Source organism: Amyelois transitella, chromosome 17, assembly GCF_032362555.1.
Source record: "Amyelois transitella isolate CPQ chromosome 17, ilAmyTran1.1, whole genome shotgun sequence".
NCBI lineage: Eukaryota > Metazoa > Arthropoda > Insecta > Lepidoptera > Pyralidae > Amyelois > Amyelois transitella.
Genome location: NC_083520.1, coordinates 4,239,919 through 4,267,582, shown reverse-complemented (window position 1 = coordinate 4,267,582; position 27,664 = coordinate 4,239,919). Strand labels below are relative to the sequence as shown.

General features: G+C 34.2%; 1 protein-coding gene across 1 annotated transcript; it reads right to left on the bottom strand.

The window, feature by feature from the left end:
* Positions 1-979: 979 nt before the first annotated feature.
* On the bottom strand, positions 980-27,403 carry LOC106143370 (probable G-protein coupled receptor CG31760). Its single transcript, XM_013345431.2, has 16 exons — positions 27,280-27,403; positions 12,958-13,141; positions 12,660-12,855; positions 11,970-12,128; positions 11,320-11,458; positions 10,945-11,077; positions 10,096-10,228; positions 9,456-9,609; positions 8,643-8,752; positions 8,075-8,219; positions 7,392-7,461; positions 7,131-7,269; positions 6,895-7,000; positions 6,529-6,672; positions 5,723-5,887; positions 980-4,539 (listed from the first exon to the last, which is right to left on the bottom strand). Exons 1-16 carry the CDS (start codon positions 27,370-27,372, stop codon positions 4,504-4,506), a joined length of 2,106 nt encoding a protein of 701 aa, XP_013200885.1. The 5' UTR covers positions 27,373-27,403; the 3' UTR covers positions 980-4,503.
* Between the last annotated feature and the right edge of the window lie 261 nt (positions 27,404-27,664).

The window sequence follows — 27,664 nt, the reverse complement described above, 5'->3', positions numbered from 1 at the left end:
ATTCTATATTTTTAACACCCATTATTACATTATAAGTACATTTTAAACATCCAAAAAAAGTCTTATACAAAATTCATAAATTGTGAATCTATATGAATTCACTTCAAAAAGTTGTAACTTGGCACAAATGTTTTTTTTTTAGTTCTACAGATACATAGTCTATTAATAAAAAATTATTGGATGAGATAATAGAAATGAAAACCATATCCAAATTTTGTAAATTTATTAGTATTAATTAGTTTATGAAATTATTTTTAAAAGATTATGAAGTGTCGAAAAGTTTAACATCCCATCATCATGTAGGTAAATGAAGTAGTCAAATACATGGAAAGTGATGACTGATTTCCATTGGATTGGATTGATAGTTGTCATATACTGAACCTATTGTTAAAAATTGAAGATAAAGTCGACCTGTAGCATGCTCTGATACAAAACTATATTTTAATGATTATTCTACATACCACATATAAAAAAGATATAACAAGTAAAATCATAAACAAAGTCCACCAAATTCATGCGAGACAAGGTGCTCAGATGGCAGCATGCTTGTTTGAAATAGAATGTCAATTTTTTTATCTATACTAAACTATTTGGTATCACATTTATGACTTATGCTATTGAAATTTCAGGATGAGCTTGGCTCTACAAAACTAGTATTTATTACTCCATATAACAACAATATTTAGATCAAAATTATATTTATAGGTATACTAATCGATTTCCTGCCTATTTATAAAAACAATTATGTTGATATATGATATTTTGTGCAAAAAAAACACGAGGCTGATTCATACACAATTAACTACTAACTTATTACTTACTCTTTAATAGTTTATTAAAAAATATTTTTTTCTGTTCATACAAAATTTCAATAAAATCGGGTCAGCTGTTTTCCCTCGGAATAGGTGACCGAGATATTTTAATCTTTTTATTTTAATACTTTAGTATCTAATAGATGTTAAAAAAGTTAAGAGAAAAATTAAATTTTTAAAACCTTATACTTTATTTAAACTAATTTTGATACAGGAGAAAATGTTTTCAAATTATTAAGAGAGAGAAAGAAAGGTTTTTATCCTAAATTTGATGAGATTCACCAACCCCTTAAATGGGAGCAAAGCTTACACAAAGCCTATAAACCTAAATTGGTAAAACTAGTACAAACAGATACGCTACACTTTCTTATTATAATAATAACTGTCTTGTGAAAATGTTACAAGCGACTTTACAAGGATACATTTTTATATAACTTAGTTTCACTTCATTAACAAACGAATCGCTTTCATTAGCAGAAACATAAAAATGTAAAATTAAAATTGGTTACTAAGCATAAAAAAAGTTTTTTTTTAATTTATTGTTATCGTTTTTTTTAAATATAAGTATGTTATGAGATTACTCTGTTCAGTCAATAATAATATTTATTCGAAATCCAGCTGGGCAAGAGCAGATATAACTAATCACGATCGATATAAATAAGTATATGAAAAAGTAATTAGTTTTTGCCCCCAACGGTACTTACCATTTGCAAATGAAAGCGAAATTTTGGATGAATGAATTTCTTTCTAAACGCTAGGCAAAGCAACTTTTTATTGAATCTGGGACAAAAGCTAGCAGGACGATTAAAATGTTTTGTAACATGTGAGCAAGGAGTACAAGCAATTTTTTGGCAATTTTTTGCCTGTTAGATACATAAAGTATGTATCTAACAGGCAAAAAATTGTACTCCGTAAATATTAAATGTAAAAATAAAAAAATAATTGTGAAGAAGAAATGTTGCCATGAAAAGCAAACATGGGTTAACCAAGTGGCCGATGGGTATCGTTAGAGTATTCTGTAAGACTTCAGATTCATCAGTGGAAGACAACAAGAAATGACGTCATCAAACAAAGATCACTTCGGATTGCTGAGCCACAGTATACCACCCAGGGATAGGTTATGAGGCTGCTCAAGAAAGTCTGAATTGCAGATACTATTTTGACATTCACTACTACCTACAAATTACGCCTCTTTCACGGAGTGATAGGCAATACAAGGTAGATCTTTCCACTTACAATTGTTCTAAATTTTTTTGCTCCATCCACATTCATAAATCAACAAAAATCTAGCAAAGATAATTTTTGTGCTATGTGCACAGCGTGTAAGCGTCTTTCATCCAAATGACATATCTCAATATAAAGCTTTTATATAATAACATTTAATAATGACGAATATACATTATCACAGACGATAAATAAAATAAAATAAATAATCACTAATTTATGTACATCACTTTAGAATTTATGCTTTACGATGAATTTTCATCATATTTACAAATCATTTTATTTATTCTATGTACCTATAGTATACAATAAATAACTAGACTAAAACATTTTATGAAATAATTTTGATTAGTCAACAAATTGTTAATTAATGTTTGTTTACTTTTCATTGATTGTTTATTTGATTTCCGGAGGCTTATTAAAATAACTTTTTTGTTTTTTCTTATTGTCAGCCCTAAACACATACAGAGCATCAATTCAACAATAATTTTTTTTATATCTATGCTATATAACTACAACACCACAAAAATTAAACTCAAAGCAAAAGTATACATTACCTATTTACAAAGTAGATACAAGTATTTGATTGACTAAGCGACTTTTCAGTCTAGTAAAATGTACATAGACTTAAAAATTATAAAAAACATGTATTTACATAAATAAATAGACAAAATTGGAATATAATCATTTAATAAAATAGAGTCGTGCCGATTGTTCTTTATCTTTCATGTAATTTCGTTTAGTGAAGTAATGTATCAAATCTTTGTCCACCTGTGTTGTAAAATCTTTTTTGTGGCGGTGAGGGCTGGACATAGCTCCCGCTAAATAGTTAGAAAGGAACATACCTGATTCCGCTTACCTATCTTACACATCACATTTAAGATATAATTTTTTTATAAGTATTCATGAATGTTAAGATTTTATCTGCTGTTTCTATCACAGAATGCTAACAAGCGTCGAGTCTGCCAAATTAAATACTACTTGAATAATTAAATACCAAAAGTTTGTAACGATGTTTATGTGTTTGTGTCTCTTTCACGCAAGAACTATGGAACGGAATTTTCATGAAACTTTGCAATAATAGAGTTTAGACACTAGAATTAAATAAAAAGTTAAATATTAGAGATTTAATGCGCGATCAACAGCTTGTGGACCAATAATGTGTGGATTGTCTTGATGTTTATCATTACTTACAAAGAATGCTATTAGCAATAAGTTCATTAATTACGTTAAAATTTAATGGAGTTTAAATATTCTTTTTATGAATTCGATTTTTAAAACCAGTGATTTAATTTTTAAAGTTAATAATTGATATGAAACATGGTGTTATTATTTGTTGCTTGAATGTATTAACTTTGCAATTGTCGATTGAATTCCTCTCACAGCCCCGACTATATTTCTATTGAAAAAATTGGGACTCTTTGGGACTCATCTAATAGCGATTTAACTTTTTTCATGTTAAATAGATATTTTTAAATACATTACCAACTATAAAAAAATAACTACATAGGTAGATACTTACAAATAAAATTCCTGTAAACAACAGTTTAAGAATCCCCTCATCTCACAGCTTACATTTCGAAATTATACCTACATAAGTACGACTTTGATGAAGTCAATAACTACATATTATCTAGTCTTATATATTTATTTTCTTTGCATGCCGACGTTAAACCAACCAAATCTACAGAATGACTACCACATGGGAGACAAAAGTTCCTATACAAATTTATAAAATATCAAAATTCCACACAAAGGGGCATTGCAAACCAAGTTATGGTGGCATAAAAAAAATTCACTGGCTTTATATTTCTTCTTTAATTTAACTAGTGTTTAAAAAATCCTGATAAATTAAATTATTTTTTTTTTTCATGAGTAATTTTCAATTTTATGGCATCCAAAAAATCAAGTAGGTACTTATAGTTGCATGTTAGCTAACATAGTGTTGTTTCTTTATTTTTTTCACTTTCTCTCAAAAAGCTACATTGTACTGACATCTTATTTGAAAATATTAAAACGTATGGGCGAGTCTTCGTATGGTCACACGAAAACGGGCGCACATCCTGCTTCAAGTTTCTAACTATTGAGTTTCACTACGCCAACTAACATAATGGCCTGGCGCTGACACACGCCTCCTCGCTGTCGCTAACCGTCACTAGTTAAAAGCGAACCTCGAATAAGGTATTCTAAAAATAAATATATTTTTATTTATAAAGCACGACCACGCGTCACATGCAAGCTCACAGTTCTACTCGTTATAACAAAACTGCAGCCAGTTTACTCCTCCGCTTCTTCATCACTAGCGTTTTAGAAACGAACGTTGAACTAAATGATACAACATATCTTTATTTGTAAATATATAATGTCACACGAAGGCGGGCGCGCGCGCGTCGGGCCGCCTGCGCACGCGCGCGCCGGCGGGCCGCGCGCCCGGCCACGCCCAGCCGCCGTCGCTCAGCGCCACCAGTCACACGGGGCCCGCCCACTCCGTGCTGTCCATTGACTGGAAACAAATCACAATACATTTAAATAATTAAAAAAAAAAACAACTAATTCTATGAATTGGGAATAGTACATAGAATAAGGTGATTTTTTTTTTTAATTTAAATTAAGTACCTACTACTCAAGCCCTTTCATTTGATACACTTGAGATGGAGTTGTGATAAAATACATTAGAAATCGAATCTTAGACCGATTTTCATCAAACATTTTTAGTTGAGAACCTTACTGATTAATACAACTTTCACTCAAATTTGAATAGGCTATTACACTCTTTTTTGAAAACTGTTTTAAATCAATCCTGAGACTGTGTTATACCTATAGAATTTTTATTAAAATTTTTTGAAGCCGAAAAGTGCTCTAAAAACGATTTATTATTTATGATTTTGTATTTTCGCGCGAAAACGCCATCCGCCATGCTGTTTTGACTCGTGACGTCATACTTTTAGTAAACAATACGGCTCTACGTAAGACTAAAGTAAAAAGATTTTTGTAATAATGAATTACAATACATATTGTTGGTGTCTTGTTCCTGAATGCAAGAATACAAGTATAAAAACACCAGAAAAATCTTAACTCAGCAGAACAGAAATCGGGATTGGACGCAAAAAATTTCGCCACCATCAACGTATTAATCCTCAGTAGATTTATATTGTCTGCTTTCACAAAACCGTCTTCCATGATTCTATTAAATTATTAAAGAGTAAAAACCCAAAAACGTGATAGAAATTTTAAAATTTCAAAATAAACAGAGCCTGACATCATCAATATGTTTTCGATTCGATATTTGTTTACTAAAAGTATGACGTCACGTCAGTACCCAACATGGCGGATAGCGTTTTCGACTTTTGAAGAACAGATTAAAAAAGAGGATTTTTTAAATTGAATTATAAAATCCATATTGCACTTTTATGAATAATGATCGATGTTTTTCTTTTATTTTTTACAAAATCTATAAGATACGTGCATTTTTATATTTTTTTTTACATGGTGTAAAATAGCCTATTGGTTCATCCATTCGAAAGCTACAATGACACATGACTGAGTAAGTTAGATTTTTACTCGAAGTGACTCCCATCTGACCTGCGCAGCATCATTATTACTTGCATTTTTATTAGGTACCTACATTCGTATTAAATTTATATTCACTTTCAGATTATTTTAGTGCCTGACAATAATGTAATTACCTGTGTAATGTTGACAGTGTTAGGATGCATCGGACTCTGTTTAGCGTTGGCGCTGGCATTAGCCGTGAAATAACTGCCGACGCGGGGCCTCAAATGTCTGTTGTGCATCTCCATTTGTACTATCTTCATGAATTCTATTTGAGCTGCTAGCTTTTGCACTTCCTCCTGGAATTATAAAAAAATATATATTATTTTTGTTTATTCAAAACTTTGTTAATCACTAGTGTGTTACGGTATTTTTCCACATTTTCCTAGTAGGTACCATAAACTATGCAAAATTATTATAGTACATCACCTAATATCAGAATTTCATCAGAACCACTTAAATAGAAAAGCTACTTGTTAAATTACTTAGTACATACTTTCTTAGTTTTTTAGTTCCTCGTTCTCTTGATAGAGGTCTTTACCATAGTCAGTTCACACATTATAGCGTCTGTCATTTTTCGTTTGAAACCACCTGAATATGAGTTTCAAATTTTTTTTTTTTATACATGACAAATTACACAGATTGAGTTAGCCTCGAAGTAAGTTCGAGACTTGTGTTACGAGATACTAACCCAACGATGCTATATTTTATAATAAATACTTATATAGATAAACATCCAAGACCCAAGCCAATCAGAAAAAGTTAAAGTTTAGTTCCTCGTTCACTTGATAGAGGTCAGGCACTAATCCGATGCCGTTTATAAGACGAAGCGAGAATTCCTCGGGTTTGAACTCAACTGCCCCACGTATCTCCAGCACCATAGACACGCAACATAGAGACTGTCATTTTTCTAAAAATAAATGTAATTCAAAATTGTCACCTTTAGTTCCTCGTTCTCCTGATAGAGGTCGGGAGGTTCGTCAGGCACTAACCCGATGCCGTTGAGGGAAGACGAGGCGGGAACGCCTCGGGCTCGAGCTCGGCTGTCCCACGTATCTCCCGTACCGCGAACTACGCGTAGCACCTGGTTGACCAAATAAAAGTATATAACAAACATATTATCACGTCTGTCAAAAGAAGATACACGGAAAATATGACCGTCATTTTACAATGGAGTAAGAATCTAACATTAAGTACGTAAACTTCTTTACAATACCGTTCCTACTGAATACTAGCTTTTGCGTGTAAGTTCAATTCAAAGCGTTTTTCTATATGAAGTACACTGAAGTAAACTGTAAAAACATACCTTAGGTAAGAATACCAATAACACTGTGGTGGATGTTGACAGCTGTGTTCTAATAAATCCTAAAAGATATTTTATGTCCGGCCCGGCTTGTGGCAGGATGAGTAAACTGAAACGAGATAAATATAGCATGAGATATTGATTAGTATAATATTAAACGACCCAATAGACATCGTGTTTTTTGCTGTTGAAGCTTAAAAAAAATGGAAAATTTTGTCAATATCCTACAAATAACTCACTGGAAAGCGATCATCATAGAGTTGACGGTGAAGATGTTGTAAATAGCTATGGATATGAGCCGCGCCTCGTTGTACAGACTCTCGGCGTGTCTAACCCGATAGCACACTCTCACGCCCCATAGTAGAAAAAGAATTTCACCTGAAAATAATTAAAAACTTATTATTATTATATTTTGATTTCTCACAAATTCCTACGATTTTTCACAGAATAACCTGCCACGTGATAATTAAATATTTACTTATAAATAAATTGAAACTTACCTATAGCTAAACTATGATCCCACCAGTTATACGTGCATTGCTTGAATTTCAATCCTTTATTGTCTTTGATCTGAAAATTACAATTAAAAACATTTTGAGGGAAATTTCATTATCACCTGAATCTTAAAAATATCAGAATATGAGGATGGACATACAAAGGTTTTAAATTATCCCGTAAAGTAATAAGTAATAAAGACACATTACACTTGAAGATTCAAGTCTTCTTCCTTCAGACTATAGTCTCGGTTACATTATCACTACTTTATTTTTATCACACACATCGAAGTAAGTTTTAAATTTGTGTTATGATAAACATCCAGGAGCCAGGCCAATCAGAAAAGATTCGTTTCTTATCATGCCATGACCGAGATACGAATCCGACACCTATTGAGTCAGACAAGCGCACTGCCGTTGCGCCACAGAGTCGTGAAGGAGTGGAGCCGGGGGTACATCCTTGACCGTGGATCCTTGATTGGGTAAGTCAAGTTTTTACGCAAAGCGACGCCTATCTGAACTCCGCAACCTTTGCAGGGAAAGCCAAACCCATATCTATTAAATCATGGTTCCGCATCCAGTTGAATGTACAGGTAAGACTTTCAAGTATAAAAAATTGCATATAATATAACTTTTTTATTGCCTAATATTATTCCAATTTCTATAATGAAGAGGGTATGTCAACTTACAACTTCAGCATCGGGCGGCGCGGACAGCGTCCACGTCCCCAAGTAGACCAGCATGATGAGAAGAATCGGCGCCATCCATTGTAATAATTGTTTGTCGGTCAACTTCAACTTATGGGCAGACTTCACTCGGTATGTAAGGGATACCCTGCAACACGAATGCATACAAATTTTACGTCTTTCTTTATCCCTCATGGGGAAGAATGAGTGAATAATCAAAAGCATCTATGGTCATGTTAAGCTAGATGGTAGAATGTTGAAATAATACCAAAAAGGGATCAAAACAAGTGGAACAATAAAAATCTCTCTACGATTTTGGGCAAGAAGTGTATGAATTTTAAATTGAAAAGGGGGGAATTGCAAAAATGGGACCTTTAAAGTTATGCCAATACTTTTTGTTTTTGGAGAAATACTAAGTTTAATGCTTATTGTGCTGTACAGATTGTATTAAACAATAGAGCATAAATAAATAAATTTTAAGTTAACATTTGAAGAATTTATTTAATGAAGGGTTACACTGATATAGAGGATGACTTAGAGAAGGTGTTAAATTTATAATGACTGCAAATACCTCCATGTTTTCATGAGCAAGGCAGTGTACGTGATACAAAATCCCATGTGTCGAGTCCATTTTGTCGCTATACATGAATATCTATCCAACACTGGGAATATAGCTGCCATCTGAAAGAAAAAAAGAGTTAAATTATCAATTTGTTCTGGTTGAATTGTATTTTTATTTCTGGTAGTAAGAACAACTACACTAAATTAAGGAAAATACCACCTATGTGTATGATGTCGTAAAAGGCGACGAAGGGATAGGAATTTAAACTTGGGATTGTTCTTGTAGGCAATGGGCTAGCAACCTGACACTATTTGATTCTCAATTTTATCATTAAGCCAAACAGCTGAATGTAGCCTATCAGTCTTTTCAGATTGTTGGCTTTGTCTACCCCGTGAGGGATATAGACGTGACTATGTATATGTATTTTTTTTTTTTTTTTTTTTTTTTTTTTTTTTTTTAAATAAATAAATATATACGGGACAAATTACACTGATTGAGTTAGCCTCGAAGTAAGTTCTAAACTTGTGTTACGAGATACTAACTCAACGATACTATATTTTATAATAAATACTTATATAGATAAACATCCAAGACCCAAGACAATCAGAAAAAGTTCTTTTCTCATCATGCCCTGACCGGGATTCGAACCCGGGACCTCCGGTGTCACAGACAAGCGTAGTACCGCTGAGCCACAGAGGCCGTTAAATATATAATGTATAATTTTTCTATGTGTCATAATTTTCTTTAAATTAAGTTAATTCCATTTTTTAAATTTCATCACATTTTGACATTTTATAAAAACTTGTACGGTTGGATATTTACCTCCATATACATAATAGCACATCCCAGTAACGTAATGGACAGGAAGACCGGGCTCGCTACCCGGAACACCTTCACTCGCCGATGGTGTCTTGTGTAGATGGCTAGTAGAACCGTCATCACAGCACAACTCACTGATATTACTAGGAGGGATATCCTGAAATGTTTAACAAAAATTAAGTTATCATTATTTATTATTGCAATATTGCATAGATATGGCATAACAAACTGTCCTACAATCATTTAAACTCACACAGATGTTTAAACTTTAAGTCATGTTTCTTGTTAAATGTGTACTCTTAGCAGAATTCATAGTCTACCTAAATTCTACTGTATTGCAATGCTGCTCAGGGTATGAGTTGATCCAAAATACTTTACTTATTTCAGGTCACTTTAACCATCAGTTAGGGTTACCTTCCACAGGTGTCTGAATGTGTCTTAATAAGCTCAAACACTAACTATTAAACTGATTTAATAAATCATTTGTTCCCAAAGTTAGCACATTACTTTTGTGATCTTTGTCATGTACCTAAATAACTGAAAGAACAGATTAAAATTGTTTTTAAAGATGATCAAACCCGGTACAATACCACTGCGCCGAACAGGCCTTCAAACAAACTTAAAATCCTTAAAATGTGCCTACCGAAAAGGCCAGTTGTAAGTTGCCAGGCAGGGCTCTGGACCGCGGCATGTTTCGCAACCAGGTTGGCATTTTAAACACTCGTACGGTTCGCTCCAGTTATCTAATCGGTTTTCTTGATATTCTTGATACGCAACTGAAAAATTACAGACAAATTGTAATATTTATCGAAGATTCTGTTTCTTTTACACAAAAGTTTTCTTTGTTTACAAACAAACTTAGTGTTACCAAGTCAATAAAAATATTTAAGGAAATTTTATTGACTTGGTAAAAGTCATGCTTTTCTAAAATCAGTAATTAAAATAATTATTGTTTTGTTTTAATTTTTCTTCGCAGTTCGAGTTTTTTTTTTTCGCAATTTTTATACATACAAGTGATCTTTTTTGTTATTTCCACTACATTCAAGAAAAATCACTTACGTTCGAAATCATAAATAAACCAAAATCTTGTCTGTCACTGTCAAACATTAACGAATTGTTTTTGGAAGTACCCAAGCAAAGATAATGTGAAGAGCTTTCTCTTGACTGATTCATAGGTACATACATAATTATCTGTTCTACATTACGTATTGGTAATTTTTCGTAGTGGTTTTAGTCGATCTTATATAATTATAGACCTATTTGCTTAGGTACAATTACTATCTATTACTTTGCATAGTCAACAGCTTAACAATCTACTCTCTATAACGGCGTTATAGAGTTCTATGTAGGATAATTTGATCTGTCGGTTGATTGTACCTATAAAATAGGTACATTAAATACAGTTTAGTTAGCTAAGTACCTGTGTCAAGCTATTTGGGCCACAATACACAGCTGAATGCACGACTAAACTAACTTAGAACAACAACCATACCTTCTACTAAAGACCCGTTAAATCCCTCTGGATGATTTATAGAGTAATATCCTGGGCGACATCTGCAAATGTACAGTCCACGGGCCCATCCCGAATGTCGTACAGTTACTTCTCTATTCGGTTTGTATTCACACTGAAATGAAAGTGAAAAATTATTTTTTCAGCGATCGATTATTAGGGCGTACTCCGAGCTCCTAGACAGAGTGCTGTGGATGTAGGTAATCGGGACTATAGCCAAGAGGAAGAAGTACTTAGCATAAGCTGTAAATTCCTTAGGGAGCAAAGCCCCGGAGCATAGACAATAATTAGTTACCTATATCATTAAGAAAGAATCAATCAAGATACTTCTAGTTGTGATAAGATCTAATTACTCACGTAAGTGGTCTCATTAGGGCACTTATGGGTGCCGTGGAAAGAATATATTTGGTTATCATTTTCTTCATCAGCGATAACTTCGCACTGGTTGATCTCTAAACTAGATATGTCTATATCCAGCGAAACGATGCCTTTTAACCTGAAACGCAAATTTAAAGCTTATTTCACGAAGACATAATGTTGAATTTACAGTGAAACTTTCAGATTTTAATCAGACATTAGGTATATGGAGGGTTAAAAAGCATTATAAAAGCCGTATAATCAAGAAAAAGGTCGATTTTCTTAGTACTTGAGGAGCAAGTGCTGATCACCGGAGCAATTCCCTAACGTTAAGGCATATTCCTTATCTTTCCATCATCTATCTTCTATAATAACCTCAGAGATTTCGTAAAATGAATAATAAGATAGGTAATTTACTTAGGATACCTTGCCAGAATTATAGGTATGCTAAAACTCCGTAGGTAATTCGGTTTTCATTGATGAAGAGAATGGAAAGCTTAAGCTTGGGACACGACTTATATCAGCTTTATTTAACCGATGCTTTTCTTCCTTCTTTTTTTTAAATCTTATCAATAAATCACAGCTGTTTCCTTTGAGGATCAATGCTGTTACAAAGTAACGTTCCCATAGTTATAAATATGGTAAATTACCCTCGGATTGTAGCAACGGGCACAGTATATGACAGCAACCAGCGTTTCGCTTCGCAGTTGTAATAAGGGTATGTCCACCACCCCTCCATGGTGGCCCCAGGGCTTGGAGGCATGAACTTTGTAGATCGAAGTGTTTTGCTGTTGTGAACTGATTCGTACCTAGAATCATGAACGAAAAACATTTTTTTACATAAGTATATTCACGTCTTTATTCTTTAATCGGCTTGGACAATGCCAGTAGTCTTGGAAAATATTCGAACCACGTTCAAAAGGTTAAGATTAATAGTTAGGTACCGGTTGATATGCCAAGGGGGAGAAACCCAAGTTCATAAAGCTTTCCCTTAATTTAATTGCCTTTAAAATCTGTGCAGAAAGAGTATACTGTTTTTTAATTATAGAATTTTGTTTCAAATTTCTAGTATCTTCAAAGTGTTAATTAGTATTAGTTTGTAACTTACAAAATATTCCGTTGGAAACTTTTAATAACGGCTACCTCCGCGCAGTACATAATTAAAGATCGTTTTCAAAGCATACCTTTATTTTATATTCTCACTCTTTACATTTTGGTTAACTGTTAGAGCGATGGGAAATAAGATTTGTCATTGTCATAATTCGTGAATAAGTCTGCTGGAAAATATCTCTACATTCACATCTGTTTCGAGCGGAAATTACCTATAAGATATAACTTACCAAGGGTATTCAGGATTAGGCTGTTCCTCCAAGGGCGGCGAAGCAGACACCACAGGGTCAGCTGTCCCAAACCTCTGCCAGGCCACAGCGCTGTTGACAACGCCATCAGCACGCAAGGCTATGGCCCTTGCCCCAACAGCACGTTCTGGAATCGTCGCCCCCATCACTAGCCCTTGGGAAACGGCCGTGAGAAAATCTGTGATAGAAATTTTGATGTCTTAGTAAAAAAATGCAACAAGCAACGCCATAAGTCCAGAAAATACAAATCAATCGACCCCAAAAAGAACAAAGTACTAACCAGCATTCTCTAATCCTAACTGATGGAGTATGTTCGCGGCGAGGTCTGCCCTGGCGCGGACAGAGTCCCACCTGCTCACATGTAGTGGAGCCAGTAGCCTTCCATACCGCTGGGTGACGCACAACGCACCCGTGGCCCCACTCGCAACCGCGTGAACTAGGCGCAATGATGATTCCAGTTCGTCCTGTAATCATACACTATTATTATTTGTATTCCTTTATTTTCTGCTTCAAAGCCTAAGTTTATCTTCAACATCTTATACCTGAAGCTAAATTTAAATAATTTTATCGTAATAATAATTTCGAGGCAAAGTTACCACTCGATAATATAATTCTTGAAAGTTTTAAAGCGTACCTAAGTTTGATTGCATGGATAAAACGTGTAAAACTATGTACTCAATTTAATTGCGGAGCGATTTCACGACCGTGGCTCTGTTAATACGACAGTCTAATCAAAAGCCTAGTCCAGCTTACATCATCAGTTTTACCTGAGATATAGTGTTAATTCCTTCACGTCATCTATTAAGAGTGCTGACACGTCGTTACACGTAAATAAAACAAAAAAAAAAGCACAAAATAGAACTAACTTAAAGAAGTTAGAAACATCGACGCTTCCACTGAATAGAAATAGGTAGCTATTTCCGATTCACGTTTACTGGCATTCCCGCGACCTTAGATGTATTACGTATAAATATAAGAAGAAATACTTTGATGCTTAGAGATTTTCATCGGCACATTTTACGTAGAAATCACTATTATTAAAATAACGATTAAAAGATACAAGTATGACGTTATTATGTGACTGCCGTCTTTACATATGTAGTGTTTTCAGATTTGTTTAATTTAAATAAAAGACTAGTACATGGATAAAGTGATTAATTGAGGGGGTGGGAAGCATGTGAATAACCTCAATTTTGCACATGAAACGTAGGAGAAGTAAAGAAAATATTTAATAAGAGTACGTATGTACCCGAGGAAAAACAGGTAGGTATGCCTCAATGCCGTTTGAAAGTAAATTAATGCATTTGTTTATAAGAATTCAGTATTTTGATAAAAATCTTTTCAGCCGTTCAAAATTTATTGATGATAAAAGTAAGCGCTTAAAAAAATTTCGTTCATTTTCAATTTGTATTTCAAATAAACTTGTCTGTGGAATATTCGAGCAAATGTAGGATAGCAGATCGCAGATATTATGTTTTGGACAGGTTTGGAGCAGAAATATTGCGAACATTGTGGCTCAGCATTCGTGTTCGTTATCCGTTTCAGAAATAACGTGCAATTTATTTAAATGCCTACAGTAGTAGATTATTATGTGCAATAAATTGGTAAACCTAGAACTGAAACACTAAAAACTATACTTATATATAACTGTATATACCTATATACTAACGTTGAATAAATTCTAGAGAAATTCACTACAGCGCGGCTATATATCGATGAGCTATAGGTATATATTGAACCTTGGAAGTACGAGTGAAGAGCTTATTCTATTATCACTAGAACATTTTGTAGACGTGCTACGAGCATTGTATCAGCCTACGAAAGTCGAACCGGCGTAGAGATTCTACAAAGATAAGTATCCATTTCTAGTACCTAAGAGAAAATTTTATTTTATCGAATAATTTTAAAAATGTTTTGAATGCATACTATGAAATAATAACAATATCTAAAAATATAAAGAGGACACTGACTGACTTATTAACTGATATATCAACGCACAGACCATATCGCTGGGTCTAGAGATTTGAAATTTGGTATATACCTTATGTGTTCTAAAGGTCACTAAGAGAGGATTTCTCTTAATTCCCGATCTCGAATCTACCTTTATAAAACTCTTCTGTTACGGAGTGAACGACTGATAGAAAACGCACAGCTCAATATGCTGGGTCTAGAAATTTTAATTGAACATATAGTTGTCTAATGTGGATTAGGGGTTTTCGACTTACACGGGCGGAGCTGCAGGCATCTGGATGGGCAATACGATGGAAAGTTTATTATATTTGTTGTCTCTTTACACGTTATCTACTTAACCTGTCTTCTTGAAATATTGCGTATATATAATTTCGAGTTTGGAAAAGGACATAGGGCACTTTTTATCCCGGTAAAAACCATAGTTTCCGTGGGATTTGCGAAAAATCCTGTAATATTTTATTTGTGGAACTAAATTGGCGCGGGCGAAGCGGTGGGTAAAAGCTTGTTTGAAAAAAAAATAAGACTCACTAAAATGTTACATTAATATCCCAGAATTCACACACACACACATGATATACACACACAGGCAGCAAAACTCGACAAATATCCCGCTTTCAGTAATTTCTCAAAGTCAAGCACCAGGTGACTAATGTGAAATTAATTCAGAAAAATTGGAGTGAATATCTTTTTCAAGGACTGTGGTAATAATTTGATTCAGCCAGGGCATTACGTTGATAGAAACGTTTTGAGGTGGTTCGACTTTATTTAGATAGATTTCTTATTTCAAGGTACCATTTGGAGAGAAGAACTTTACCTTTGAATCTCACTTTTATTGTAAGAGTATTATCATTCATTTAGTAGACTTAACGCTGCTTTTCAGTAGTCTGTTGACTATCTACTCTGTCTACCTCATAAGACTACCAAAATAATCTCTTGAAATCCTGCACATTTAGGCAACTGGATGTGTAACCATGACCTGCAAAGGTTGCGGAGATCAGACATGATTCGCTTTGTGTAAAAACCTGACTTATCGTGGTCAAAGACGACACCGGACTTCTCTCCGGAAACTCCAGAACTCCGGGCTTCTCAATGGGACTTGTCGGATAGACCGGACGACTTAACTAAGTCTAACACCATGAGTGAGAAGACAAAAAAGTTCTCGTCTTTTGACTATCCATTCTGTCTACCCCATAAGATTTGATATGTGTGCACACTTTCCTGTACCTTTCACACCTGTTTCTTTTAGAAGCCATGAAAACATTTGTCAGAATTTTTGCGGTCAAGTGCCTGCTTGACCTGTTTTGTGTTTATTTTTCTGTGTACTCAATATTTTGTGGGTGTGATGTCAACAGCAGATGCTATTTGTAACAGCGGGTCCTCTAATTAAGGCAACGGACAGTTTGACCGCCAGAATTTATAAGCGATGTAATAGCTGAGTGTCGGTCACACGCAGAATGTAGGTATGTATGCTAGTATGTGTTTTTAACGGATTTTCACAAAGTTTTAGCTTTTCCTTTGTGTATCAAAGCCATGTCAATGTCCATGTTCTACTATGTGTATGTTTGTTTATCGAGAAAAATGTCATTTTTAGGTAGATAATCCCTTCCATAAAAAAAAGATAGACTAGGTAAAGGTAAAAGCGACAACTATCATAAGTTAATTGTTTTTTTCTTAATTTCACGTTTTGCATTTCGTTTTTAAAAACAACATATTAAATCGTAAATACATAAATTACTATAAGGTTAAATGTAATGTATTATTTGTGTGGATACATATTATATTTATAGTTAAAAGAAAAAATATGTTAATAAATCTTAGGTATATATGAACTGATTTAGTAAGTGAAGATAATAAAAAATTTCTAACCTTCCGGGAACGAGACTCGGTTCAATATTTTACATATATGTACATTTTAATCTCATTTCATTCATCAATGTCCTTCTTTTTTTGTCATGCTCGGACCCACAGTCCTTTGCCTTTGCCAAGGCCCAAGGGTTGTAAGGTCAGGTGACTACAGTAGAGTTACTGATGTCCGACCTTTGTGACCCTAACAAGGAAATCAGACCAGATTGGATCATGGTTACAAATAAAGATGAATATGGTAATCCATCTTAGACTAGACTAAATAATGTCTGAAAAAAAAATAAAAACTTTTTGTAGATATTAAGTAAGTAGCATCTTCTTGTATTTCATACATACATGCATATAGTCACGGTCAATCAGTCTACGGCCTTGCGGGGCAGACAGAGCCAACAGTCTTGAAAAACTGAAAGGCCACGTTCAGCAGTTTGGCTTAATGATAGAATTGAAATTCAAATAGTGACAGGTTGCAAGCCAATCGCATAAATGAAGAATCCTAAGTTTCCCTTATTTACGAGTCAATCCTTTTCTTTTTTATGTTTGTGCCGGGAACCACACGGCAGTTAGTTTACGGTAGTTCATTTCCTTTCCAAACTCTACATTTCCCTATTTTGAATAATGCTGCTTTCCCTTTGCGTGTTTATAGCGTCATGTCTTGTTCATTCAAATGAAGGTCTTCTTGTGTAGGGCGTATATTGTCCACAAACTTTTAGGGATTCGTGCCCTCACATAAAAACGTTACATATTCGTTTTTTGACATTCTTAATGTTAACTCGCCGATTTGGTTGAAATTTAGTCAATTTAAAATATATTGCATTGGTAGGTATACCCAGGAGACATAGTATTGTTAGTGAGGCTTTGTCTTCGATAGTAGGTCACCGAGAATTAAACCATCACCAAAGTGTGAACACGACTTAGTAAAACAAACATATATTGATTGGAAACTCCGAAAAGGACGATGGAGCGTGTACAAACATTGCATGTAACGCTTCTTCGAATAACAGTACAGTAGTCAAAGCCCAGGAATTACTGTGCAAATGGAACACAAACAGCCCCGTGACAACAGCTTCATAATTGAAATGCTCGGAGAATTCCCATGGTTATTGTGGGGGAATACTTCGTCTCAACGTGAGCACAAATTGAAGAGATAACAGATGTTTATAACGAATTTCTTTGTCCTTTAGTGAGATGTATTGTTCTTATATGCAAGTACTTAATAAAGTAAAAGTTCATAGCTAAATGTAAGACATTCTACTATTTATGAATTCTTATCTCTTTATAATGGGTAATAGATAATATTTTTTTAAACTTTATATGCACGTTAAATGTACAACAGGTGGACTTAATGCCACAAGGCATTCTCTGCCAGTCGAACCTTTGGACCAAACTGATATTGAAAGATAATAGTGTGAAACTTATTACATTGCATTTTTGACCATTGTGCATTTAATGCGATAGGTATGTGCGATTATCTACACTATCAGTACACTATCTATAAAGTCTTCCATTTTCTCTGTCTATGTATGCGCTAATTTTGGAAAGTTATGGACAGATTTTTTTCCTGTTTCAGGGTTTTTTCGAGGAAGGTTTATTATTATAAATGCTACCCGTGCGAAGTCGGGGAGGGTCGCTCTTAATTTATAAAATAAAAAGTGAACTTTCTTCTTTATTTAAAACAAGACACTTGTTACATACTCTTATTATTTTGTGACGCAGGCATTATCTTCCCTGTATCTGATAATAGGCTCTCCACTGACCCCCTTAATCCAGGATTGAGCTCTTAGAGAATGTTATTATAAGCAAGTGCTATCCTATTAAATGAGGCGTGTCAGATGAAATGGAACGATGTGTAATGTAATATTCGCGTTAATTAAACACGAAAACAGAGTTCTATTATCAAAGATTCGGGGAAAATTTTGGGATCGGAATTCATTTTTGAGCTCGTAAGCAATCAAGATAAGCTTTTTCAGTACAACATTACCGCACAATACATAATTTAATCATGCCGAATGATTTCCAAAAAATAAAATGGATCCACTTTTTTCTGCATCAATTTTTTTTTGCAAATACATAATATATTCAAGTATATATTGCAAATAATAAAACTAAACACCGAAAGCTTCTTTATAAACCTTTGCTTCTACTGTCTGCCATAAAATATGTTACACAAAATGGCTTGAGCAATAATACAATTTATAAAGATATCAAGCGGCTTATATTGTAAACCCGTCTAGCTTTCAAGGGCTTTGAGTCAGAAGGGCCTTCGCATCGTCGAGCTAAATATGTGCTGACCACTCGGACTCTTCGCTTGATCGAGTGGCCGCTGAGCTATCTAACCGCTCACGGCCCTATGTTTATTTATGTTTGACTAGTTTTTGCCTACAGTTTTATATAGGGATCTTCCATAAATACAATTTTCCTCTTGAAATATGTATAGTTTACAAATAACATCTGAAAACGAAACTATATAGTGCAGTTACAATTTTAATAAAGAGTGTGAAGAACATCGTTCTATGATTTTTTATTTCTTCCTGCAAAGGTCAGGCCAGAGGGCAGATTTTCATAAACAACTACACGTAAATGCTGGTCTTTAAACTTCTTCACAAATCTCTCGGGCCCGAGGCAAACCAGTGAGTAGGCTTACTAAGCAGCCGTGTGTACAGTGGGCCAAATCGTAAAGTGACTTAGGCATTGACTACATTTTTCCACTTGCAACGATCCCTGCATACTCCTTTCGCTTCATCAATCCTATTCATAATTCTCTTCATGTTAGGGCAATCTTCTCAGGACGTGTTTTGATCAAGGTTAGTTTTTCTAGGCCTTCTAAAACTTCCCCTTCTACCTGTTTATTTAATAACTGTTTATTTGCTTAGTTAATTTTACTTATTCTGAAATCTATGGTGACTCTATTTATAGGAGAACCTAACATTCTTATTTCCTGATTCGCCTCTTACGACAGGGAAATGAATACATGTTTCTTCTAAAGTAACATTACACGATGTACAAAGCAATCTACATTATGCATCGTTATATTCAAAATAATGCCACGACTTTAGGGTTTATGTTCTAGTTTGCTACGCTGTTGACTGTACTTTATGACGCTATCAGTTGAATAAGGAGAACAATATTGTTCAGCGGTACCTCTATATATTGTGTACTTTAAGATCATGTTACGCGGTTCTTAAACGAATTTTAAAAGAAATTATATAAGAACGACTTCACTTAAGGATTGAGAGTCTGCGAGAAAAGCTTATTAGTTCCACCCATATCCAACTTTGAACTTATCTTTTTAGAGTCTTAGTACTTGATTCACTTTTGCATAAACTAGAGGCCGCCCGCGACTTCGTCCGCGTGGAATCATTCCTGCGGGGACTCCGGGATAAAAAGTAGCCTATATGTAAATTTTTTTCACCTACCTACATATCAAATTTCAACGTAATTCTTGCGTGAAAGAATAACAAACATCCATACTGACATTCTGACATACTCGCAAACTTTCGCATTTTTAATATTAGTAGGATTCAATGAAGTTACTAATTGATACCTTTATGATTATAAATTAAGCACATTATTGATTGTTAAAAATCTTGGCACCTTTCACCTAGAACTAACACAACGATAACGGTCGACCTAAGTATTTAAAGTAAACTGAACTCAGTATTAAAAACATAACAAATACGATTAAAGGTTGCTGCTATGCCGTTTACATTAAACGTTTTTCTATTGTGATGGGCAACTATAAATAGGGGACTATAAGCGTGGCACGACACGTGCATGCCCAGTACTAGATATATTTTTAATATGAATTTTTCGTAGACTTACCAGAGCAGAGGCATTATAATCCAACGAACAAAATATAAATGTATCGTATCCGAAATAACTATTATTTACTACTCGGTTTAATAACTTTTTTATAGAGAAACTTACTTTGAAATTAACCAGTCTGGTAATGACCAGACTGGTTATGACTAGACTGGTTAATTAATACCTAATGAGGTATACTAGGAAATATACTCTCTGGTGACGAGTCTGTACGCCTTTACCGAAGTTCTTTCTTCGTAAGTCCTGGATTGGGTAAGTCAGGTTTTTGGATGAAGCTACTCCCGCCTGTCTTTCGCAACCTTCACAGGGTTGTTACAGGTGTTAGTGCTTACTCCCTCTACTGACATGGACAAGAAAGCGATAGTGGTCTTGTGAAAGTCACGGGAACTAAATGGATGGAGGCTGGAGTTGTACTTTCTCAAATTCTGGGTAACAAAGGCACAATGTAATGACATCTTAACAATACTATTTTAATACAATCTGAAATCAGTTGTGAAGCTGGCAGGTTTTGTGGTGAGAACTGGGTCACACGGCTGCCTATATCGCTATCTATAACTAATATAAGTACCTACTTAGTTCATTACTTGTCTAATTAATTAACTAGAGTAATTGTGTTATGATTTGATATACCAATTAGTTTTGTGAACATTGAGAACAATTATTAGGTAGGTATAAGAGCCACGTGTATCATGTGTAATCACGTGTGGTCATGGTCGTGGTGTTGGTAAGATTCCCATATAAGGGTTGCTGAGGTCAGATGGGAGTCTCTTCGTGTAAGACAATGATTCATCGAATCCAGGATCCATGGTCAAAGGCGTACCCCGGGCTCCTCTCCAAAGTCGTGGGGATGTTTTCATAAGAACTGAGGATGTAACCGGGAGTAAAGCCCGGGGAAAGAAGAATAACTATTGCTCAAGCCTTTTTGCTTCCCCGATAATTTCATAATATCCTAACTTAGCATTTGCTTACATGATTTTAGCTAATGACTACGTCTTTATCCCTTATCTGATAAGGGATATAGCCGTAATATGTATGTATGTATGTTGACAGCCTTTATTACTCTATGATGGCTCAGTTAATATGCTTTTGTGTGTTAAACAGTGATCCTAGGTTTATTTAGGATCGCTGTATGTATAACCCTTTAAGTACATAAGTGTACAAGGCAGAATGAGTTTACGAAATGGATTCTGGTGAACAATAATATGTTTTAGTAGGTACTCCTATGCTCCTATGCTCATTATTTTGTTAAAAGTACGAGCACAAATATTTGTTTCTTCACAACCCTAAACTTTGTTCATATACTCGTACCTATTCTTTATTAGGCGGGTGGAGCCGCGGGTGCTCTCTAGTTATAGTAATAAGAGAGCTGATACATTTAAGTTTTATTTTCTTTCAAATAAAATAACATCTATCTTCGGTCTGTCAACTATCTTTGTACAATATCTTTATTTCATTGGTCCGGCTGGACGTGAAGAGCAGAACAAACAAATATACTTTTATATTTGTGATAGTTAAATATGTTTAACTCAAGTGTAAATAAATTCAAGAATACTCTATTTAAACAGTCGTTTTTCTACTCGGTTTCATTTTTTTTATAGGTAATTACAAGCAAGCTTTCAGGCGTTCAACCCATCAATATCAATATGTGATAACTTGGTAATTGTATTTGAGTTATGTTATGCATTAACTACTCGTATGTCAGTAAAAGTTTAGATGATAGAGTGTGGTTTTCGGCTGTTAAAATAGGATCACTCTATCTCCTTTCCATTGAGGTCATAAAAGATGACTTAGAGATAGACTAGTAAACTTGGAATTCTTCTTTTAGGCAATTGGCTAGCAAACTTTCACTATTTAAATTTCAATTCCATCTTTAAGCCATACAGCTGAACGTGGCCTTACAGTCTTTATGAGACTGTCTACCCCGTAAGGAATAAAGACGTGATTATATGTATGTATGTAAGTTTAAATATTGTTTTAAAGCTATCTTTCATTTATACTCATTCTACGTAAGAGTAAGTATCTTAACAGTAAAATTCAAATAATATGCAATACCCCACCTGCAACCGCTGACTGGAGCAGTCTTTCATGCATAATTCATCGCCTATTATTATGTAAATATACCTAGTTTTAGTAGCTGAGAAAAAGCAATCTTATTTTCTCTAGAGTGCAGAAAACACGTAAACGATTGTTTGCATCTTGTTAGTGCTCGGGTTATGCTATGAATGAGATTATTCAAAACATTCCTATGTATAATTTAATAAAATATTCAGAACGATGCGAAATTTTGATATGATAATAAACTTTAAATAGACGATGAAAATTTTAATGCCACAGCAGGTGACTAAAGGCGACTTCTTCTTTCTCCTTGATTTCGTCTTGTGACTTTGTGACTAAGGCAGTAACTAAGGAAACTATTTATTGAAATTGTTATGATTAATTATCAAAATATTGGCAATATCAAGAAAAATTAAGATATAGAATAGTGTGGTACGATGTAAGACGTTAAAAGATGTATTTTGAGGAAGTCAAATTATAATAAAGGAATTTATGAGAACAAATCTATACATATAATAAAACAGTAAAAATATTTTGTCTGTACATTTAGTATTTTTGACTGAAATGGATAGAGATTTCTTTTTGTTACTGTATCTAACTGTATGATCAAGATTCAACTCGAAATTAACGCGGGCGAAGTCGCGGGCAACAGCTAGTAAATAAACATTAAATTAATAAACCATATTAGCACTCAAACTAATGTTCACAACTTAGAAAAGAGTCATTGGTACATGGCCGAGATGGACTTAATGCGCACTACGCATTTTAACCTTACCTACCGATTCGGCAACTAACGCTATGTCTATCTAAATCATTACCTATTTTCTTTTATTTAAGAGCTAGAAATAGCACAAAATAAAGGAGGTTTGCTATTGTCTCCTTTTGCCTCTGCATTTTGTTCCCAATATACACGGATCCCTATCTTCACTTTGCGAAATTGAAGATTCTATACAAACCGGAGTGGTTTTGTGTAACCTTAAAAGTTTCGGATTTCGTCTCTGAAAGCTTGTTTATTTTATTTTTGCCACTGGGATTGTTTATATAAGTAATTCATTATGTTTTTTCATATTGTTAAAAAAATAACTAGAACGTACTTTGTTTATCCATATTGTTAAAAAAAAACTTTTTATATAAATTAGATTTAATTCTAGAATAGTACTTGTAACATTCTACATATTTCATTTAAAAGAGCTTTTTCGTCTTACAATAACCATATGAGGTTTAATGTCAAAACATGAATGAGAAAGCTTAGAATTGATCTCGATTGATCATGTTTCGGATACACTCAATTCAATAAGGTGTTGAAAGTAGGTCAGTGAAGTATCTCCTAACTTAATCTTTGATACTTCCAATGGATATTGAAATTGAATGTGAATTATTTGGGGATTCTCACCCTCCTAAGCTAAATGGCAATGTTCTTGCGATCTGGTCGTGATAGAAAATGTTTTATTCCGATTTTTGTACGGAATTTTGCTCCTATGAGAATTTTCTATAAAATCATGGTAACAAGTCTAAGTATCTATTTACACCAAAATCGAGGTTGTATTGTCACGCAAAATAAAAATCTCTCATCTGTTATTAGCTATAACGGGGTGAGGTCAAAAATATAGTATCATTCATCATACCTTATAATTCCATAAACTAACATGATAGATTAAATTTTATTGTGTGATTTGCATTTGCGTTTTATTTACTTGTTGTTTTGTTATTTTTTTATACATGACGTAGGTACACCCCGATGATATAATGGAGCAAAAACATCACGGAAAATAAATATATATTCGTAGCGACGTTTCGAATTGCTCATGAAGTGGATCTCGAAAGCACAATTTGTCAACGAAAACAAATTGCCTGAGAAATATTAAACAGATGTTGCCCAGAACTCGCGCAAGGTTTGTACCTACGTATGGTTCCGTTTTGTCTAACATGTAGTTTCGTTGGAATACACTTTTTATCAGGAATATATTGATCACTTAGCATAATTTTGTTCTGCCCTGATTGTATGTAGCTTATTTTTATTCATAATTTCTACTAGTCACATCATGGTTTTTCAGACTTTTAACAAAGTAAGCCTGTACTCATATTCTCGTACAAGTCTCTAACAATCATTCAGATACGAGTATCCTTTATTCAGTAGCGAACTCATTTGAGCAAGCCAATTATGTACATACATAAATAGTTTGGTACAATCACGTCTAAAACTCTTGCGGGGTAGACCAACAAAATCTCTTTTTCTCTTAATCGCCTTTTACAACATCCATAGAAAAGATAATCCCGTACAAAGCAGATAAAATTTAGTTTTATTTGAAAAAGTCACAAGTAATAAATTTCAACAAGATTTAATTTTTGGATACAAGCTTTAACAGTCACCAGTGATAGCAGCACCTAAGTAATGCTCACTTTTACTTATCCTATTGTCATATTAACCGAACGTGTTAGCACAATTTCAGTTGAAGATACCTATTTTCCTCGAAATTAAGTTGTAAGATACCATTTGAACAAACATAATTATTATATAAAGCTTATAAAGTATCAGACGTTAAATATTAAGTAATCGTTTTAAGTAATTTAAAAAAGTAAGTAATTAATTAAATAATAGCTGAACAACGATATGCCACAAAGATTGATGTGTATGCAAACACGAATACTCATCTATTCAGAGGGGCGCGTGCACATAATACAGTACGTTTTATGCAGTACAGATATTTTAAGTTTATTTACACGTTTTCAGCTTGAATAACGAGGTTCATTAATTATGTGCTATATTCTGCACCATTATGCTAATTACACTCGAGTTAATTACATTTTCAGTAACGATACGTTTCACTTCGAATAAATTAGTGTTGAATTTTCTGGAACTGTTTTTTTACCATCTCTGATTAAAGTATGTTTTAACTTTTCTATTTTATCATGTAAGTAAATGGTTCGTGCTAGAGCGGGCATGTTATATTAAAGTTTAATTTACTTAAAAAAATATTTTAATGATGCGTTTGTTATCATGATTTTGGATTTATATTCTTTTCTTTTGGTGCAGAAAAAAATTAATTGATCATAATACTATAAATGTACGTAGACGTAGGTATAAAAATAATAGCAACATCGAGTTATATGTATCTCTATCTCGAATATTGCAAAGCTCTAGAGTTTATTCGCCACAACTTTACTTCAAGTAAATATTGATAGTAATTATTAAAAAAGTAATAAAAAAGTAAAAAAGTATTCGGTCTTTTTTACTGTTTATCTAAAGCAACTGAAACGACTTTAAATTTAAGTATTATTACTAAATAATACTATCGCCTAAACATGTACGAGTACCTTAGTATACTAATACTAAGGTACTCGTACATGTTTAGCCGAGGTATAAGTATGTTATTACTAGAGTGCAGCACTAAAATATACATAGGTACGTACATATAAAAATGTCTTTATCCCTTACAGAGAAGACAGCGCCAACAATCTCAATGCAAACTCAGAAAGGCCATGTTCAGTTGTCAAAATATAGCTTGTCAATAACATTAAATTTACCTACATAGGGTAATGACTTCCATTAGACTCTCCAGTCCAGTCACCAGAAGTTTTAATAGGAAAGTTTCTTCGAAATAGCTTTGGAACGGGCGTTCAACTTTGTTATCTACATAAAAGAAGCAAGTTGATTGCGACAAATTTGCTGTTATTCAAAATTTGGTACGTCAGTCGGTGTTGCCAAAATATCGTGCGAAAACGAGCCACAACCGCTTTTTAAGCGTTTTTGTGTGGTCTTTCTTTTTCATCATTGGATTTTCAGCTTTACCTTTGAATGCTTTGTACATAAATGAAAAAAATCTCTTATTCTTCTCCCACTGGCGTTAGTCGTAACTAGTCCCGGTAATATGAACGCCGGGGTGCTTCTTTCATCTCAATCTCTTGCTCAAGCGACTTTCATCTGACTTTCGCAACCTTTACAAGCCTTACAGCTGTTTAAATATGCAGGTTTCCTCATGATAGACATCTACATCTACATTGAATGCTTTTTATTCCACAACCATTACATAACTGTCCAAAACTTGCATATTATTATATATATATCAATAAAAACAAAATAAATTTACATCCTAACTGTACAAGTATCTAATAACTAACTATACAGAGTGAAACTAGCGAATTCTTGGAAAGCAGCTTCCTCGCGTTGCCAGCTTGTTATTTGCCAAACGTGAACTCCCACAACAAGGCAATCACGCGAGCAGCACGTATTAATTAATGCTATCAAGTTTTCTTAGTTGCATTCGTATAAACATGCTCCTGGCTTGAAATTGAGATACGTATTTGTTCGAGTTCACGTAGTTTCGAGTTAATAATTTTATACAACATTTTGAGGAAAATGTTTTTAGTTTCACTGATTTTTGTGTTTATGTTTCTTGGCTCTATTTTTGTTTTAACATAGTGATTTTTTTAGTTGCATTTTCAAAAAGTTAAGTAGAGCTGTCATGAGCTCGACCGAACTTGTCGAAAGTTATCGAGAAATGAAGGTGTTGTATATTGATGGTAGGCTACAACAACAGTTCACCAATTCGAAGGCCTGCCATAGTGTAATACTCTAATGGTTAACATGCTGTAAAGGAAGTCGGTAAAGAATTTACCGTCAGCTGCATGCCTTACTCACACCCTCTTCCTGACCTCAGTTCCAGTTATATACTAGCCATTTTATTTAGCGCGGGTTGATGACGGCGAGGCTGGACCAGAACTATTCATTTATCAAGACGGAAATATTATATAATGGTTACATAGACTAACTATGTAACCATTATATAATATTTCCTTCCTTCGGGTTTGTTATCCCAGCAAAGATTCTAAGAGGAAATCCCAAATTTTGTTTAGGAAGACATTGTTATTACAGTGAGCAGTACTACATACTTACCCTGTAAGTGGTATTGGCCGCGTCCGCAGTAGGCAGAGACAGCAAGGCAAAGGGCAGCAGCAGCGCACTGGACATGCGCCGCGGCCCCCCCATCGCTGAACACCATTCGCGCGATTGCGCCCCCCTGAAACAAGGTTTGGGTCTATATTTATTTGTTTATTTACGAGTATGAAAGAACTAGCTTTTACCCGCCGTTACGCCTGCACGAGTTTTGCGCCATCTATACGGTAGATGATTTATTAGCGCCACTTTCAACATTTATTTATAATGAAGCAGTTACTGTAGATCTAAGACATTAGACAAAATAATATAGGTAGCTTTATCGCAAATCCCTCAGGAACTTCAATTTTTACCTGAATGAAAAGTACCGTATGCCCTTCCTAGA

Excerpts from the sequence above, each read along its gene's own strand:
- LOC106143370 (XM_013345431.2), bottom strand. The coding sequence starts at position 27,372 with ATGGGGGGGCCGCGGCGCATGTCCAGTGCGCTGCTGCTGCCCTTTGCC. Across the intron at positions 12,129-12,659 it reads CCTAATCCTGAATACCCTTG|GTACGAATCAGTTCACAACA; the intron begins GTAAGTTATATC and ends TCATGATTCTAG. Across the intron at positions 8,753-9,455 it reads GTGCTATTATGTATATGGAG|ATGGCAGCTATATTCCCAGT; the intron begins GTAAATATCCAA and ends TTTTTCTTTCAG.